The sequence below is a fragment of the Hemicordylus capensis genome, chromosome 1 (genome assembly GCF_027244095.1).
Source record: "Hemicordylus capensis ecotype Gifberg chromosome 1, rHemCap1.1.pri, whole genome shotgun sequence".
Lineage (NCBI taxonomy): Eukaryota > Metazoa > Chordata > Lepidosauria > Squamata > Cordylidae > Hemicordylus > Hemicordylus capensis.
The window spans coordinates 336,902,559-336,922,480 of NC_069657.1; the positions used below are offsets into that span (position 1 = coordinate 336,902,559).

Below are 19,922 nucleotides of genomic sequence, written 5' to 3' on the forward strand. Positions count from 1 at the left end.
TCACACTTTTAACTGAAACTGAGCTGAATACCACACATACACTACAAATTAAGTCACTTTTAGGGGGTTTCAATATCCATATCAAAACATGCATTTCCAAAGCAAAGAAATGTGGGTCTTCAAATTGGTAGCAAAATTGTTCTTAAAACTGTCATTTGGTTTGAAACCATTTGGGCACCATTTCTATAGTAAATCCCAGCATACTCTGTTTTTAGTCCTTTTTATCTATAGATATTTTCCATCAGTTTCTTCACTGACAATTTGTGGGGAGCCATACCCTGCTCACCACTCTGAGACACTACTAATGAGGGATGTCTGCTCCCAAAACTAAAGAGGTTAATAACTTTGTGGACCAGTTGTGCTGAGAATTATGTTCTTATCTCTTCCTCCCTTTATCAAGCTTCTGCTGCCATCACCAAACTCTTCACGCTTAGGTTTGCGTCCTGAAAACCCCTTAATATTATAGGGCTGCGTGGGGAGAAGTATAACTCACAGGATGCTGAGTTAACTTTAAAATAAAACAAAGTCAAGTTTATGTATGTACAAGTAGCTTAAAGTTTTTTCTCTCTTTCTCTGCCAAAGCAGGGCTTTACATATGTAATGGTTTCTATAACAACAAAATCAAACCTTGGCTACAGAGTATATAATGATTTGCTGTAAGGTTTTAGGACAATATAGACTTCACACACTGGTAGAAACGCTACACATATGGGCAGATAGTTAAACAATCTGACTGAGATAGCCACAGTTGGATTGTCTATCTCCAATAGACAACGATCCTGTCCTACCCAGTCGGAACCTACCAGTCCCAGAACAGACATTGAGGTGGGTCACGATCAATGAGACCTGCCTCCAGAGGGTTTGCAGGGGGAGCGGGCTAGGCCCACTCTCCCCGCAGATGAGCAGCAAGCCCTGCCTGGGTGGCCACTGCAGCCACCCACACGACTGCCAGCTCTGTCACGGAGCCAGAGGGGGCTTGGGAGTTCAGGGGCAGAGGGGGCTTTGAGTTCAGGGGCAGAGGGGACTTGGGAGTTCAGGGGCCCCCGGTAGTTCCAGCATGCCCTGTGTGAGAGCACAGGGCATGCTGGAGAGACCCCCTGGCCGGGAAGCTGCTCTTTAGCCTCCTGGTCAGGGGTCTACTCATGAGTTGCTGCAGTGCAGAGCCACGCTGCAGCAACACACAATCCAAAAGCCGCAGTTAGCGGAGCACTCGCTCCCCTAACCTCGGCTAAGGGGAGGGGGGGATTAGTGGAGTTTTCTGCCGGGAGCCACGTGGCTCCTGTGGTAGCACACGATCCACTAAAAGCGGGCTAGGCTCCCTTAGCCCGCTTTTAGTGGATCGTGATAATCTCCTCACTATCTCCCTAGAGAACCTCTCTCTAGCTTTTTCCAGCACTATCTCTGGCTTCTCTAAGCCCTCTCTGAGATACCTTTCCTTGCAAAGGTTTTGGAGAAGGTTGTATGTGCCCAGCTTGAGAGAGCTCTGGATGAAGCTGTTTTTTTAGATCCTTGTCAGTCAGGTTTCAGGCCACGGCATAGCATGGAAACACATTGGTCGCTCTGGTTGATGACTTGTATTGTGACCTTTATGAGGGTAGCACCCTTCTCTTGGTCCTTTTAGATCTCTCAGCAGCTTTCGATACCATCGAGCATGGTATCCTTCTGGAGCACCTGCACGGGTTGCGTATTGGTGGCATTGTTTTGCAGTGGTTTCATTTCTTCCTTAGTGGGCACTTTCAGTCAGTGTGCATTGGTGGCGAGTGCTCTGCCCTGTGGCTACTCCTTTGTGGGGTGCCTCAGGACTCGGTTCTCACACCCATTCTTTTTAACATCTACATGAAACCGCTGGGGCAGGTCATCCGTCGGTTTGGGGTGAGATTCCATCAATATGCTGATGATACTCAGTTATATATTGCCACCCTAGGCCACTCCGGAGATGCCATTTCTGTGCTTGCCCAGTGTCTGGAGGCTGTCAGGGTCTGGATGGGCCAAAACAAGCTCAGACTTAATCTCTCCAAGACTGAGTTGCTTTTGCTTACTCCTCGATCTGGCTAATTGCCGAGTCTGAGTCTCTCCCTAGACGGGGTTGTGCTGCCCCTGAAGGAGGTGGTCCGTGACTTGGGGGTCCTCTTGGACTCACGGCTCCTGTTCGAGCATGAGGTGGAGGCCATGGCCAGAGGTGCCTTTGTCCAGCTTAGGCTGGTCCACCAGTTGCGGCCCTATCTCGACCAGCAGGCCCTGGCAATAGTAACTCATGCCCTCGTCATCGCTTGTCTGTATTACTGTAATGTGCTGTACCTGGGGTTGCCTTTGAAGATGACCTGGAAGCTTCAGTTGGCCCAGAATGAGGTGGTGCGCCTGCTTATGGGCACTAGGAGATATGATAGTATGGCACCTCTCTTGTGGTCATTGCACTGGTTACCTATTTGCTTCTGGGGCCAATTCAAAGTGCTGGTTTTCACCTTTAAAACCCTTCGGGGCTTAGCACCTGCTTACCTACAGGACTGCCTCTCCTGGCCAGTCCTGTGACATCTTCTCAGGTTGCCCTTCTGTTGGTCTCAGAGAGTTCAGCAGTACTAAGGCCCGTGGAAGGGCTTTCTCTGTTGCTGCCCCTTCAGTTTGGAATTCTCTCCCCCCGCCCTGATTAGGTCTGCCTCCTCCCTTTCAGCATTTAAACCTTTATTGAAGACATATCTTTTCTGCCAGGTGTTTTTAATTTTTCAAATATATATGCTGTTCTTGTTTATACACCACCGTGAGTTGTGTGGATTGGGCATTAAATCTCTTAATTCATAAATATTTAAATAGTCCTATCCCCTGGCTCTTTCCACCCAATCTGACTCTCTGAGCTACTAGTAAGATAGTTTAACTCTCAATCTCTCCCCCATTCTAAAGCCCCTCCATCGGGAATCACACCTGGAGGGAAGTTCTTGGGCTTCAAAAGATGATTGACTGTTCCAGTGCTACTGCCAACCATCACATGTGTTGTAAGATCACATAGGTCAATAATCCAGTTGGATGCAACATGGGATGTTATGCAATAGAGCAGGAGGATGTAACATCACAAAGACTTATTAAGAAAAATTACATTAGTCTAAGCAGACAATCAGGTATCATAAAAGTGGTGGGAAGGAGGTCATTAGCATAGGAACATAGGAAACTGCCATATACTGAGTCAGACCATTGGTCTATCTAGCTCAGTATTGTCTTCACAGGCTGGCAGCGGCTTCTCCAAGGTTGCAGGCAGGAATCTTTCTCAGCCCTATCTTGGAGAAGCCAGGGAGGGCACTTGAAACCTTCTGCTCTTCCCAGAGCAGCTTCATCCCCTGAGGGGAATATCTTGCAGTGCTCACACATCAAGTCTCCCATTCAGATGCAACCAGGGCAGACCCTGCTTAGCTAAGGAGACAAGTCATGCTTGCTACCACAAGACCAGCTCTCCTCTCCTGAACATTCATGAACATGTGCAAGACTACACAAATACTGACCAATCATGAATATAAATTTAAATATAAGGGCCAAAAAGTAACTAAAAAGTATCTACTGGAAGGAGTGCCTTCTCCAATATGTTCCTGCCCATTCTTTAAGATCACCTTTGAAAGCTGCCTCTGGGTGTTGCCACCCTCAATGACAAGTGGCTAGCCGGAAGAGAGTCTTCTGAGTAGTTCCCACCTCATCTGTGGAATGTTCTCCCTAGAAAGAGCGATGTCTATCAACTCTATATTTAGGGCAACAAACTAAAGTCTTTGTATTCTGGTGAGCTTTTAATTCATAATTGGGGGTTATCCTGACCTCTGCTGACTCTGTAATGGCTTATTGACTGTTTCTTTGTTTTTTAGTTGTTTGTTTATATTTTTTTATTGTTTTAGATTTTGGTGTTATATTGTTCTCTTTGTAAACCACTTTGAGGACATTGGTTAGTTGAGCAGTATATACATCTAATATATAAATAAAGAGGGAAAAATTCACAGCATGTATTTTTAATTCAGCTTGACCTGGAAATCAGTTTCAAAGGGCTTGACACATATTTGGAGAAGGAGAATGGGAATTTCAAGTCACTTTCTGAATTACATTCACAAATGCAGCAACTGTGTGCTCTGTGCAGGGAACATTTTTGTTAACAAATGATAGGGCTGCCTTCAGAAAGATAGAGTTTAATTGTAAGGCTAAAATTGGATCATCAAAGTGGAGAGTGAGAAAATCCTTTCATCACATTTTTTTTCCTCATCATAGAAGATTTTTCTCTTACAAAGAAGAATATTTGTAAGCCTAGTTGGGCAAAAAAAAACCTTGCACATCAAATCTCAGAAGGCAGCAGAGGTCTGCTCCAGCTAAAAGTTGAAACAATTGCTCAGTTTGAATAATAACTCTTAGGTAGTGAAACAGCAGGTCATACTGTAATTGTATTCCAATTTCAGTTTTCCCATCATAGTTCAGTTAGTGTGTGTAAACATGAGATGAAGATGTCTCACAATAAGTCTTTGAACAACAAGCCACCAATCAAGGATTGTTTTCTATACTATGCCCTTTGTGTTTTAGTTTACATAGTTCTGACTCACCTCTCTCAGTTCTTTCTTGATTGTTTCAGTGGAATGTTTAACCGGTGACTACATCCTGTACTGAATGGTTTGTAATGCTCTGTAATGTTAAGTAACCCTAACTGAAATGTGAGAGGATATTAGCATCTAGAAACTGAGAAGGCTAAGCATGACTGCTCTGCCATATTTTTGGTTAGGTATACTCTGCAGCTGTAAATCCAAGGGATAAGGACAAGTACATCCATACTTATTTTGACATATTTCGCCTACCTCAACCCAAGTATCAGCAGTATTACAGTTTAAAGCAGAGAACCTGTCTCCACAGTCTTCTACAGGTTCCAGTGCTCTGTGTCAGGTGCTAGGCTGGACCAGTAGGGGGCTGTGAAGGCACTGCTGACTAATTATCACATCATCAAGGCAGGCAGTTGATCTCCTGGGCATTTTCCAGACTCCCCACTGCCACAGATTCCCAACGTGTCCCATAAGTGCCCCTCTGTATTGCCAGTGTTTTGACATCACTGTCAGCAGGGTGCCATTCATATTTCCCATGCCTTGTTTCAGATTTTATTGCTGTGTTGCCCCCTACAACGCTATAAATGTGTTGCAGAAAAGTAGCTGTGTTTTTGTTTGTTTGTTTGTTTTGTTTTTAGGAGACTTGCCCTGTTTTTAATGCACAGCAATGAAGTGTTGTTTGGATGGTTCAGAAGACAGTAGTGTGACAATTTTAGTGCAGGGGGCGGGAAGGGGCTCAGTGAGGCTGGATCGAGGAGGGAAGGAAGAGAGAGCCAGGAGAGAAGTGTGGCAGGTGGCGCAGGCAGGCAGGCAGGGATGGGCGGGTTCACAGAACAGTCCCAGTGTTTAATCTCTATAATTAAATAATCAGGAGCTCAGCTCCTAGGGCCAAAAAGTCAAGGGCAAGAGACAAATCCAGAGGCAGTAAACAAAAGGAAAACCGGATGAGGCTGGGGTGGGGGGTGGGAGCTGTGGTTTCCCCAAAGCAAACCTATCTCAGCTTGCATTCTGCCCTCAAAGATACCTTAACTCCCTAGAATCTGTTTTACTTCGACACAGGACTATGAGAAACTCATGTGATTGCTCTAGAGTAGAAGGATGAAAGCTGACCACTGCCTCTTTGAGGTCTCGAGGATGTGAGACACTCCATGATTTTTGGAGGGATGGGAAACACACACATGCAGGGATAACCCTGATATCATCTCTCATGGCTGCCCTTCCTGCAGGCAGGGCAATGGCAAATTGGGGTGGGAACTCTGTACCCACCCGGCTGGGTTTGCTGCACTGCAACTCCTCCTGCTCTCCGCTGCTGCCGCTGCTCCCACTACCACTGCAGGCTCCCCCAGACCCGGCCGCCTCCCACACTGCGCCATGCCTGGCACAAGTATGGGGGATTCCCGCTGCTCCTCCACCTGCTCTGCCCTAGGGCAGCACTGGAAAGCAGAGTCTGCTCAGTTGGTAAACAGGATATTTGAAGGGGGAGCAGAAAAAAGTGGAAATTAAAACAGTTTCCAACAGCACAGCTCCTCCTTCTCTCACCCCCCTCTTCCCCAGTAGTTCATGGAATTAATCAGCATATGTAATCATGAAAACGCTGCCTTGAAAACATGCTGGAGTCGACAGAAAATATGAATGGCCACCCAGCCCACAATGAATTATTAAACAACCCTTTACTCTCAGGTTGAAACTGTTGCACTTTTGTGTCACACTTTGCAACGCTTTAACCGGTGCCAATCTTGTAGTTCAGAAAACACCCTGCTGGATATAAATGCTTTGCTTGAGTAACAGGTTACTTTGCCTGTTTTACAGGTGCTACTTCTTTCCTGCTTCTCAGCCATGCAGATCTTCGGCTTCTCATTTATCTCAGTTCCTTCTGTGCTTGTATTCTCTGAGCCTCAGTCCTCTCTGCTGCTTGCATTTGATTCCAAATGAGTTTGCTTTAGATTAAAGCTGTTAATTTGGGTTCACCCAGATCTTCTTTTTAGCCCTGTTCAGTCAAGCAAATTCTTAATTAAATAAATTGGCGGTGCATTCATCTGAACTTTTATATTCTGACATTATATTTTACATGGGAATACATACATTTTTTGTATGAATGTGCATGCATTCATTTTTAAAGTGAAGAGTACAGGCAGGGACACCATTATGCATGGACCAGGGGGCCCAGGTCCATGTGCCCATTCTCCTAGAGTGCCCAGTGATTTTCCCCAAGGGGAAAAGAGGGCCCCTTTTATAGTTCCATAATGCCTTGGCCTTCAGTTCTGAAATTTGACACAGATGTTGGACAAGTAATCAGGACTCTGTGTACTGATTTTGAAGCAGATCAGTTGATCAACTGAGTTTTAATTACTTTTTTGAATTTAAAAGTCCAAACATGGCTTGTTTCATGGCAGAAAATTACAAAAACTTCTGGAAATTTAAATTTGAAGTCTCCCCCACCCAGACCATCAATCTACCCCCATGTGGAAGAATCTGCCCATTGCCTTCATAAAAAAGAGTAAACATCACCCCACTTTCACCTCCTTTTATATTTCTAGAATGGCTTGGCCTAGTGCTCTGAAATTGGGCTTGGATGTAGGAAAGATTACCAGGACTTTATGTACTGATTTTGAAGTGGATTCATTAATCCATTGATTTTTTATTATTATTATTATTATTATTATTATTATTATTTTTAAAAACCCTTCAAAAGTTTTTTTTAATCCTATGAATGGCTTTTCATGGCATAAATTTACCTAATAAAACCTGGAACCGAAGCCCCACCCCCACCCCATGGACCATCAGTCCATGCCCCTGTTAGGGAATCTGCACTTTGCCTTCATAAAAAAGTGCACATTACCCCCTTTAACCCAACCCTTCACATTTCCAGAATGGCTAGGCTTAGAGTTCTGAAATTGGGCACATGTAGTCCAAGATGGCAGGAATCTGTGTATTTTTATTTCAAGGAAATTTGTCAATCTTGTGATTTTTAATGAACTACTGCAATAACAACAGCGACAAGAAATATTTATATACCACTTTTTCAACAAATAAAGAAATAAAATGACTCACTGTCCCCAAAGAGCTCACAATCTAAAAAGAAACATAAGACAGGAACCAGCAACAGTCACTGGAAGTATTGTGCTGGGCTGGATAGGGCCAGTTATTTTCTCCCTGCTAAATAAAGAGAATCACCATGTTAAGAAGGTGCCTCTTTGCCCAGTTAGCAGAGGAGTGCCCATAGAGCACATCTAGTCAAAGTGGAACAAATTATTACATCTGAATAAACATTTGTTTTTACAAATACACTATGCTAAAGTTTGTTTATGATCCAAAAGGTATGCATGAGATCTATGAAGCAAGGGACATTTGCTGTGGTTTTAATCCCCCCCCCCTTATGAATGCACTATATTTCCAAGCTGGCTTGGGGTTTTAACTGTTGAGCAAGGGACATGTCAGTTAGTTGTGAATGGTCAAGAAGCTGTGTGAATCCATTGGGGCTCACGTAGTCTTTTGGCGGAGGGGGCAGAATGCACTATGGCCCAGGTCTGTGGGCTTGTGATAAATTATTATCAAGAAGTATGGATCCTTTGGGGGTTATGTGGTCGCCCCCGCCCCCCACAATGCACTCTGTGGGTTTGTGGATAGATAGATAGATAGATAGATATCACCACAAACCCACAGGTCGGGTTGAGAGTGCATTTGGTGAGGGGCGGGGAGACCACACTACGTGTGTGTGTGTGTATGTGTATGTACACACATATACATACACAAACACATGGGAAGGATGGTTCTTTTGCTTGGGGGCTGCCGTAAGCTCATTAGGTCCAGGTTCCACAATTACCTAGCTGCACCTCTCGGTACAAGACCCCTCAAATGCAAGATACAGACAAAGATGGTAAGGGGATGGAAACCAAGTCCTATGAGGAACTGTTGAAGGAACTTGGTATATTTTCCTCGGAGAAGAGAAAATGGAGGGGAGATATGATAGTCATATTCAAATATCTGAAAGCATTAACAGATAGGTATTAATATACGTGCACTGGACATAATGTGTATATAACTGTATGTACAGACAGATCTGTACTTGACTGCACTCTGCATAGATTATACATGTGTTGTACATAGTGGCCATATTGAGCCCTAGCACAGTATTCCCCAAGTGGCTGCTGTCATGGTGTCTCCTTGTAGACTGTGAGCCCTTTCATAGACCGTGAGTCCTTTGGGGACAAGGAACCTCCTCCACCTCATTATTATTATTATTATTCTATATCAACCACTTTGAGAACTTTGTTGAAAAGCGGTATAAAATAGTAGTAATATTAGTAGGGCTTTTTGCTCTGTGCAATCTGTAAACTTCAAAAATGCTGGTACTGATAGAGATATGCTCGAACCACACACCCCAGGTTCTGCTCTGACTTACAGAAGCTATGCAGGTACATCTAATGTGTACAACAAGTATGATGAATGGTTGAGCATGGGTCAGTGGCTGTGATCCCGACCCCCCTTCCCCCTTCACACATACTCAAACAGTTCATTAAATCTGATTGCCTGAACAAAATGTTTGTCTTTTGCCACTTATAGACAGTGTCCCATCTACCAGCCTTGACCATCTAAAGCACATTCAGCCCCTACCATAGATTTGGACCGCAGCGCCCGCTGGCTCCGGCTCGGAGCTGGCAATCGTGTGGGCGGCCAATCCGGCCGCCCAGGGCTCCCTCCCCACTCACCTGAAGAAACCGGGTCTCACAGATCATGAGACCCGGCTCTGTATCTATCCACCTATCACCCAGCACTTGACACTAAAGATTGGGTTGAAGGGGAGGAAACACTTGAACAATTTGAACTAAAATATGTGTGCTAAATGATAGAATTTTAGAGTCTGAAGGGACCTTGTACATCTTCTAGTCCAGTTCCTTGCCCAATGCAGGAAACCTTTACAGCATCTCTGACAGCTGGCTGTTGAAAACCTCCAGTAAAGGAGAGTCCATCACTGCACAAGGCAGAGCGTTCCACTGTCACAGCTCTTACAGTCAGGAAATTTCCCCCAATATCTAACCTAATTCTGCTTCCTTGTCATTTCAATCCATTGGTTCTACTCCTGCCACCAGGAGCAACAGAGAACAAGTCCGCTTCTCCTTCTATATGACAGGCTTTCAGATATTTGAATATGACTGTCATATCTCCCCTTAATCTTCTCTTCTCCAGGGAAAATATACCAAGTTCCTTCAACAGTTCCTCTTAGGACTTGGTTTCCATCCCCTTATCATCTTTGTTGCCCTTCTCTGAACCATTCCAGTCTATCAAGTCCTTTCTAAAATGCATGGCCCACAATTGGAGACAATATACCAAGTGAGGTCTGATCAGAGCAAAAATAATAGAGTTATGACTTTTCATTATCTGGACACTATGCCTCTATTAATGCAGCCTAAGACTGCATTGGCCATTTTAGCAGCTGTGTCACACTACCGGCTTATGTTCAACTTATTATCCACTAAGACACCTAGGTCCCTTTCATATATACTGCTACCAAGCCAGGTCTCTCCTATCCTGTACTTGTGCAGTTAATTTTTCTTACCCATATGTAAGACTATATGTTTAACTTCACTGTGATGGCAGTAGGAATTTGCAAACGGGTTCAACGTCGAATGTGTTCGATGTTGAACAGGTTCGGTTCGTCGGCTCAGGGTCAAACCAAACCCCCCAGGCCCATTTAGTGGGTTTGAAAGTTTTGGGTTTTTAATAATAATAATAATAATAATAATAATAATAATAATAATAATAATAATAATTTTTTATTATTATTATTATTATTATTATTATTATTATTATTATTATTATTATTATATTTAAACTTACCCCCCACACACACACACACAGGTTCCCGGTCTCCCTGCTGGCCTCCCTTCGGTCAAAAACCAGCCCATTCAGCCATTCTTCAGCCCTTTCAGACATTTCCCCCCAGAGTGGTAGCCATTTTGGAGGCCACCACGCCTGCGCAATGGGTCTCTGTGTGGCATGAGTCATGCTGAGTTCACGGGGGGAAACCCGGACCGAACTGGACAGGGGGCTTTGACGGATGTCAGATCGAACTGGCCTGGTCTGGTTTGGACTTGAACTGATCTGGACCAGCCAGTTCCATGCACACCCCTAGATGGTAGGTGCTTCTGTGATCAGCAGCCTGGGACAATCCAGGCTGGAGAGAAATGATTGACATGTGGGGGCAGGACCTCTAATTCCCTGTAAAGGTAAAGCATGCCATCAAGTCGTTTTCAACTCCTGTTGCCCACAGAGCCCTGTGTTTTTCTTTTGGTAGAATACAGGAGGGGTTTACCATTGCCTCTTCCCGCGCAGTATGAGATGATGCCTTTCAGCATCTTCCTATATCGCTGCTGCCCGATATAGGTGTTTCCCATAGTCTGGGAAACATACCAGTGGAGATTCAAACCGGCAGCTTTCTGCTTGTTAGTCAAGCACTTCCCCACTACGCCACTTAAGGTGGTATTAGGCAGCTGTAATCATTTGCAAAGGCATTCTTTTGAATGCCTGAACAGAGCTTTTGTCATATGCTTTCCTGAAATCAAGACACACCATATCCACAGAATTACCATGATTTCCTAAACCAGTAATTCTGCTGAAAAAGGGATATGAAATTAGTCTGGCATGACCAGTTCTTGATAAATCCGTGCTGTCTCCTACTAATCACCAGATTCCTTTCTAAATGCTTAAGACAGACTGTTTAATAATCTGTTTTAGGATTTTGCCAGGTATCAAAGTCAAGCTGATAGGAAGTCAAGCTGACATTTGCTCATCACTTCACCCATTCTCCAGGGTGAATATTCACCCATATTCTCAAAGATTACACATAGTGGTGGAGATGTAATCCGTCTGGACCTGGAGACTTAAACTTATTTAAAATAGCTAGGTGTTATCTTACCATCTTTTTACCCATCTTTTCCTTACTTCTTCATTTGTGCATTGTGCATCTGTTGTCTGGCTGGGCTGGCCACATGTGCCTTGTGGAAGAAGACAGATGCAAAATAGGCATTAAGCAGTTTTTCCCTCTCTGTGTTACCTGTTCCCATTTCACCATCTTTTCCAAGCAACAGACCAATCACATCCCTACAGGCTTGGGCCACAAGCTAACCCATCCATTCCTTCCTTGTCATATTACCTCTGTGTATCAACATGACGCACAAATTGTATAATCAAAAGGGCATTCTTAACTCATCTTAAAGTGTATCTTGAAAGCTCAATCCTGAGGGATCAGATCCATCTAATTCCTATAATCCATACTGACTTTCAAGGATCTTGGAGGGGCGGGAAACTTGACTGACTTCTCCTCCCTAGTCGGCATGTAACAATTTGTTCTACATTCCCTAGATTTAATTGTTCTCATTTTCAGGAGGATACCATCCACAAATGATTAGAAAAATATTCCAACATGAACAGTTTTAAGGAACAATATATCAGTTCTTCCCTTTTTCCTTATCTTGTGCCATTATTCATGTCTATATATTTTTGCCCTGCCCTAGCTTATTATCTCTATTTGTAGTTAGTTTACACCCTTCCATTTCAATAATTCCATTTATTTGTGGACTGTGTTCCTCAATAGCCTGCAGCGTCATTATTGATAATCATGAAAACCACAAGAATAATCATTTAGCCTAGTCTGAGCAAAAATAAAAAGCAAAACTAATAAATGCCATTCTGTCAGAAAATATATTAAAGCCTTTCCCATTATTACTGCCAAAGGAAAGGGAAAAGCCTCAATACAATAAAGGAAGTGTTCGTATTAAAGTATGTAAACAGATCACATGATTCGTTTTGATCACTTAATCCTTCCAGTCAAAAGCTATTTTGATCTGCAGAGAACTAGTACTTCAAGTTTCCAGAGATAACTATGCTGGCCTGCATAATTTAACAGCCATTGTACATAATGCACTTAATATGTAAAGTGAATCATGTTTGTTGATCCAATTCATGCAGCTGAAAAATCTAATTATTGTAACAACAAAAAAGAGGTATCTGTGCATCTGAAACATGGCATCTAGAGACTCATAATCATTCACTACTACCCACAGAAGCTTCTTAATAAAGGAGAGTTATTTTGGTCACAAAGTAGATGAAGCAAAAGGAAGCCAGTGGGAAGGCAGAGAGTGAGCACATACAACAAAAGCCTATGCCAGTCATTGGGAAGAGCAGTGGCTTCAGTATTTCATCTCACTTTCTAAATTTCATGGCATGGTTTATTTGTCTCTAGGAATATAGTGTAACCCTGTGGCTAGAATACTGATTTTATCGTGGAATTCAGCCATTGACTTAACAGGGTGTCTTAGAAACAGCAGTCTCTCAGGCCCACATCTGAAAGCTGAAGATAATGTGACCTAGCTCACTGGGTTCTTGGGAAGATTTGTTCTTGGGAAGATGAGCTGCAAAGAATTCTGAAAACTAAGTGCTAAAAAAGTTCCATTTGCTATGATTCCTTCACAATGCCCATCATTGTGATGTACAGAGTATGTATGAAGAAATGAATTGTATGCTGCATATTGCACATGACTGGGGACGAAGTGTACTTTGTGCCTATATTTTTGAAGTTCTGCCCTCACAAAAAAAGATCCCCAAGGTCAGCACTTTACTGTCTTCCATAAGACTGAATGGCAACTATTCACTTACATGGGCAAAGTAAAGTGGCAACTACTGCTGTGGGTCACTTGCCTTCATAATCAGTTGACCAAGTTTGATTCAGGGTTCATTATTTGAAAATAGCCTTCCCCCTACTGCTGCATAACATTCTTCTTGGATTTCAAAAAAAAATGTGTTATGCTAGAATAGGCTTGTCCTGCACAGCATAAGGCCTGATTGTAGTTCCATTCTGAAATATGTGGCCTTTATTTGTAGAATTTCAAATACCCACTGTTGCAGCCCTTTAATTCCACTTATCTATAAAAATGTTGTGAGAAGAATGGGAGAGTAAAATTTGGTCCTGAAAAGAGGTGGGGGGGATAAAAAGAAGAGGGGTAATAGGTGTTTAAATTGGGCTAAAATGTGTTCCAGTGGTTAACATGCCAATAGAATTATGTGCTAATAAAAATGTACAAGTCATTGGCTCCATTCAGACATAGCGCCAAAGCTCAGTTAAAGAACACCTATGGTTAATTTCTCAACCCAAGAATCATGCCACAGACAACTGAGCAACTCCAATTTCATTACCTCCGGCTACTGGCCAGAATAACCCCTCCCTCTTATTAGTCTGCTCAGGCTCCAGCCCAGTAATCTCCATTCTGCTCTCATTGCCAAACTGGGTATTGCATCAGAGGGTCAGTCACCAAGCAACTATTGGCAGTGGCTACGATGTGGGAGGGGGCATGCTCTATGTGATTGTGTCTTCTCAACTTCAACTGCCCACCCTTGGCAGGGAAAAGACATATTAACTCTTTCCTGTAGGAATGTACAAAACATTTCATGCTCAAAACGGGCCATTTTGAGTGTTTTGAGATCAAAACAGAACGAACCCATTTCAACCGAAACATTCCAAATGTTTTGAGCACCATTTTGGAGTCCTATTTTTCCCTTGCTGATCTTCTTGCTTCTTGGTTGGCTGTATATCATACAAAAGAAGTGTTGTCATGGACAACTGTGCTCCCATTGGCTGTGGGGAGGCAGTGGAAGGGGGAGCCCAAAGGAGGAAGTTACAAAATGCATATAAGGGGGCTTGGGGGGAGGTCAGAGAGTGTGTCTGTCTATTGAGGATATTACATAATCAGAGGACTGGAACAGAGAGACTACAGCAGCAGAACAGATGGCCTGGGGGCCTGCCAGGAGAGAGAGAAAGAGAGAGAGAGAAAGAGAGAGAGAGAGTCCCTGCTAAGTGTGTATGTCTCTTTTTAATTTGCAGTGCCAACAACTGCTTTTCTTGTCTTTTCTCTACTTTTTAAAAATTGTACCAGCAGCTCCAGTGGTTTTAACGGGTGCTGCTTGGAATTTATTTATTTATTTATTAATCATATGTCTTTACTAATGGACCCAAGCCATTCAGGGCTTTATAGGTAATAACCAGCACTTTGTATTTCACTCAGAAACATATTGGCAGCCAGTTCAATGCTTTTAAGATCAGAGTTATATGGTCTCTTTGGGTTATCCCGGAGACAAGTCTGGCTGCCACATTCTGCACCAACTGTATTTTCCGGACTAAAAGGCAGCCTCACATAGAGAGCATCACGATAGTCAAGCCTGGCGGTTACCAGCATATGTGCCACTGTTTTAGGGTCATTTTCCTTCAGAAATGGGTGTAGCTGACATATCAGCCAAAGCTAATTAAAAGCGCCTCTGGCCGTTGCCCTAACCTGATAGACCAAAGAGAGTTTTAGATCCAGGGGCACTCCCAAGCTACATACTATTCTTCTGTGGATTTTTTCCCTTCTTGCTTGCAGTCAGCCCCAGTGGCTTTGATAACTGTGGTGCTATGCTCTTTTCCTTTTCTTTTGCAGCCACAAACTGCACCTTTGCTGCTGCTGTGTGCCTGGATTGCACACTGGATTTTTTTCTTTTTGTAGGCTGTTGTGTTCTGGTGCCCAGACTGCTAGGCTCTCTCTGTTTCCCTTGTTTGCCTGTCTGTTTGTTTTTTGGTGTGTCCCCCCCCCCCCGCTTTTTCTTTTTTTGATTTGGTGGGTGCCTGCCTGCTGGTGCCCACCTGCCCTAACCCCAGCTGTTGAGTCTTAGTGTTTGCTCAGTCCAAGTTCCTTGGAGAGCAGCACCTGGCCAGACTCCAGCAGAAGGTGCCAGAAGGTAAGCCCCACTGCTCCCCTGCCTTGATCAGGTTAGAGTTATTTAAACAGGGCCTAGTTTGGGGAAGGGATTTAGGTACTAGGCACTAGAACTGTAGAACGGGAGGGGTGGGTTAGGAGGGGCCACAGTAATCCACTTTCCCTTCCCTTAAACTTATGCCATTGTTGCTCGCTCCCCTCAAAAAAGCACACACCCTGATAAAGCCGCCTTCTTTATAGGGGTGATTTGATTTTCCTAGGTTCTATGTGTGCACTATAGTGCTCTAGATGACACTGTAAGGCTCTACTACATTTTTGGTTGTACTATATATTTCTATCTCAAAACTGGATCGCGATCTTTGTTAATTTATGTATTCATTTTACCTTTGTGTCTTCTTGAAAGTGTCAATAAAAGTACTTTGTTTTAAAAATGTATAAATGATCCTTAGGAAGTACATGCTGTACTTGATTGTGATGAGAATGGATTGGATATATATGTACTAGTACTAGCACTTAAGAAGTTTCAACGTTGTGCAGTGATCTAGATACCCACATTTATTATTGTACTTCAAACTGTAAAAATGTATCTTCTGGAAACACTCATTTGACCTGTTGTGATCAAATGAAGCTTTCAATGAAGTTTGAATTCTTTCATACAAGAAATTATGCTAGCATGTCTTGTTCATATTTTGAACAAATTCTAATGTTGCTCTCCTATATCAATAATCATATTCTTAATGCCTGTTAGCCATCATTTCACTAATCAGTTTTAACTATTTTGTGTTTTTTCAAAAAGTAGACTGTCATGTGATTTCATTTGACTGAAATGTTTTCAGGCTCCTAAGAGGAATTATAAGGATGCATTTTTTAAAAAAATCCTTAGGACCATAGGAAGCTGCCATCTACCAAGTTGGATCATTGGTCCATCTAGCTCAGTATTGTCTGCACAGACTGGCAGCAGCTTCTTCAAGGTTGCAGGCAGGGGTCTCTCTCAGCCCTATCTTGGAGGTGCCATAGAGTGAACCTGGAACCTACTGCATGCAAGCATGCAGATGCTCTTCCCAGAGCAGCTCCATCCCCTAAAGGGAATATCTTACAATATCCTAAAAAAAGCATGTGTGCTTCAAGGAACTTTGGTGACACAACAGGAGCCTTCACACAGCTCCCCCATTTCCATGTGTGTGTGTGCACACACTGTTGCACACAAGAGCCATTAGAGTTCCAAGCACTCCCCACACTCTAGATGGGCTTTGCAATGATGGGTCGGTAGTGTGTTTCTGAACTCATAGAGCTTAAGGTGATGTAGCTTCCAAATGTCAGTTTATCTAAATGGTGCCTTCTTGGACACATGAGAGACAGTACTTTAAAACATGGTTCCAAATATGTGGATATCAAGCTGGACTTTTTAGCTTTTCCCTGGAGTATTTTCTCTCCTTGAATCGCTGGTCAGCAAAACAAAATGTGCTGGGGTTGGACAGAGGCAGTTACTCTCCCACTGCTAAATAAAGAGAACCACCACTTTTAAAAGGTGCCTCTTTGCTCAGTTAGAAGCCCTGAATGGAATTTACAAAATAACAAATCTTAATATTTGATCATGCTAAACCATGTCTTTTTTAATCCTTCAGTACTGCTTCTTTATTTTTTACAGCTTCTTTCTTTTTATTTTCTTTTTCCTTATTCTAAATATAATTTGTATAACTAATCTCTGCCAGGTTTTCAGTTAATGTTCTACGTGCATTGAGAAAATCTGAAAAAGGAAACTTAATTGCTGCAAGATTGTCATTTTAACATCTGCAATACAGCCCAAAAAAGATACATATAATTTGTTCCAACATAACTCATTTTCTTGAATAACTCCCCATAATTCTTTTTATACAGCTTACTTTCATTTTTAGAATTATTTTTAGATATTGTAACTCAGTAGTGAACAGTTGAAATGAACAGTTCATTTGTTAGAACTATTTGCTAGCACTGAAGGGCAACGGAGGATGGAAGGGGATGTGTGTTCTTTCTTAGTGCTAGCAGTTATGAGGTAGTTACTGTATGTAGAAAGGGAGTATCTTAAGCCAAACATTCATCCATCCATTCATTCATCCATTCTTTATTTTTCAGATTTGTAGACCACCCCAAACTTCCGTCTCTGGGTGATTTACAACACAAAATATAAACCAGTCATTATTGTTAACAGGCTTAAATTTTCTTTCAAATATGACTACCACAGGAGGCCCAAATAGGACTAAGTCCGTGACTGGGGGAAAGAGTTTAAGCTTTTGTCATGCCATGATCCAAATTCATATCCACCCCACACCTCCCACTGTTGTACAACCAGGGAAACAATATATTATTTCACCTTCTAATTGCAGTATTTCCCTGTTACCTTGTGTCATCAAAAAGCCAATGAGGGATAGTTGGTCTTCTTGGCTTGCATACTGCGAACGCCCTGCTGATGGAAGAGCCAGGCATGTGTGCTGGTTCCATGAGACTGCAAAGCCCAACAACAACAAGCCCAATAGCAAATGCAGAGAACCTTTGTGGTTCCTAAGGATTGCATCATCACTGTAAGACATTTCTCCCATAGTTACCAATGGGAGGACCATCCAACAATGCAGACACAATCTTTAGGAGCCTCTGGGCTCTCCTCATTTGCTATTAGCAGTGTCGACAGGCTCTGCAGCCACATGGAACCAGTCCATGTGCCCCGGTCTTCCATCAGTGGAGCTGTGCAGTATGTTCACCCATGTATGTGTTTTGCTAACTCTCTGTTACTTGTGAAGTTTCCTGTGTGATGTTATTTCTAAGCTTTCTAGGTGCAGAGGGAAAGTTGATACAGCATGGTGAGTAGAGCCAGCGTGGTGTAGTGGTTAGAGTGCTGGACTAGGACTGGGGAGATCTGAGTTCAAATTCCCATTCAGCCATGATACTAGCTGGGTGACTCTGGGCCTAACTGCTCTCTCGGCCTAACCGACTTCACAGGGTTGTTGTGAAAGAGAAACTCAAGTATTTAGTACACCGTTCTGGGTTCCTTGGAGGAAGAGTGGGATATAAATGTAAAATTTTAAAAAAAATACAACAAAGCTCACTCCTTTGGCTTGGCTGAGACCAACTCTGGCTCTTTCTTTCCCAGAACTGTCTCTCTCACTGGCAGTTGCCTGGCCATTTTAACAATTAACAATTGTGTAATTTACACAATTAACAATTGCGTAAGAAGTGGTATTTGGATCTGCTTCTTTTCATGTTTCCTCCCCTTTGCTTTTCACTTTTGTATATTTCCTGATAGACTGTATGCTATCATTTTAAATTGTAAGTGTTTTGACTGATTTGGCAGGGGGAAAGCACATAAATGTAATAAATGAATAAAACGTTCATTCATCTGTGGAAGATCATTCTTCAAGATCTTTTTCTCATGGAATTTCCCCCCATGGCAATGATAATAAACTGTGATCTGCATATATCATTGGCTTACATATAGGCTATACTATTTAGTACTTTAGAAAACAGTATAGTTTTTTATGACAGAAGGAAAAGAGAGCATAGTGTTTGTCAGTTGCATGTCTTCAATCATGTGAGATAGTAGTTCCAAAACCAGTCTCTACTTAAGGATTTTTGGAAACACAATTGACTCAGTGGAGATCTGCAGCTGACTTTAGTAGATGCCACGTTTAAAGTACCTCCAGAGAAACCCCTCCAAATGAATAAGCACCTGACATTTTAAAAAGTTGCATTGATGCCATCAGCAGCCTACTGTGGTTTTATATTATAAATCTGATTAATCATGTATATGCTGAAAAACCTGTCTTATGTGCCAACACAAAAATGCTAAAATAAACAACTTCACCATCTCATAGAAAACAAATAGAATATAGCATCCTATACTGGGTGGCAGTGATGATACAACAGTGAAAGAGGCCTTCAGTATAATGCTTAAAAGAGAGCAAAAGCAAGAAGAGATACCTGGTTCCCCCCCACCCCCACCTCACTATTAGGAAACAAAGAAGGTGTTCTTTTTTCGCCACAGTCACCTGTACTTGGTTGCTCAGGTTATTAAATGTAACAGTACAGCTGGGCAGTATTTGTTGTCCAGAATACATTGGCAGAGGGTCATTTTTGTGTTCAGGTAAAACATTTCGCACTAATAAAGCAAGGACAGGTGATTTGTTGTTTCCATGGTTCCTGTTTGCAGACGCAGAATATAATCCAAAACAAGGTACAGAAGAGATGCCACACTATTCTTGAGTAAAATGTATATGTTCTCTGAGTTTACATTGTGTTATTTCTTTTACAAGTAGAAAAGAAATGAACTGCAATATTATGCATGCTGGGATTTAACAAATGCTCTTTTTAACAAAAGGGGCTTAAATAATGTATGAATGAAAGCTACATTTATTTATGAACTGGAAACTAATATAGTTCAGGTCATAAAAAGTATGTTGTACAGAACCAAGTTCCCTTTTGATATTTTCACTATGAATCTAAAATGTTGGCTGAACCCTTTTAAGCATTCTCCAAAGGGTGGGTGGTGGGGAATACACAGGACTTTGGTCTCTGCAAAACAAGTCTGTGACACGTAGGTGCCATGTAGGTAATCAAAATGTTATACAGCAGCATAGGGTCAATTCATCAAAATCTT

At 42.5% G+C, this 19,922-nt stretch overlaps 1 protein-coding gene across 4 annotated transcripts in view; it reads right to left on the bottom strand.

Annotated features, from left to right (window-relative positions):
- Nucleotides 1-19,922, bottom strand: part of FRK (fyn related Src family tyrosine kinase) — a 64,950-nt gene that overhangs the window by 34,629 nt on the left and 10,399 nt on the right. Inside the window, exon 2 of one of the 4 annotated variants that reach the window (XM_053261860.1) lies at nt 11,467-11,545. The exons of the other annotated variants lie outside the window; for them this stretch is intronic. Coding sequence (XP_053117835.1) covers nt 11,467-11,545 — 79 coding nt within the window. The remainder of the gene's footprint in view (nt 1-11,466; nt 11,546-19,922) is intronic. 4 annotated transcript variants of the gene reach the window in all.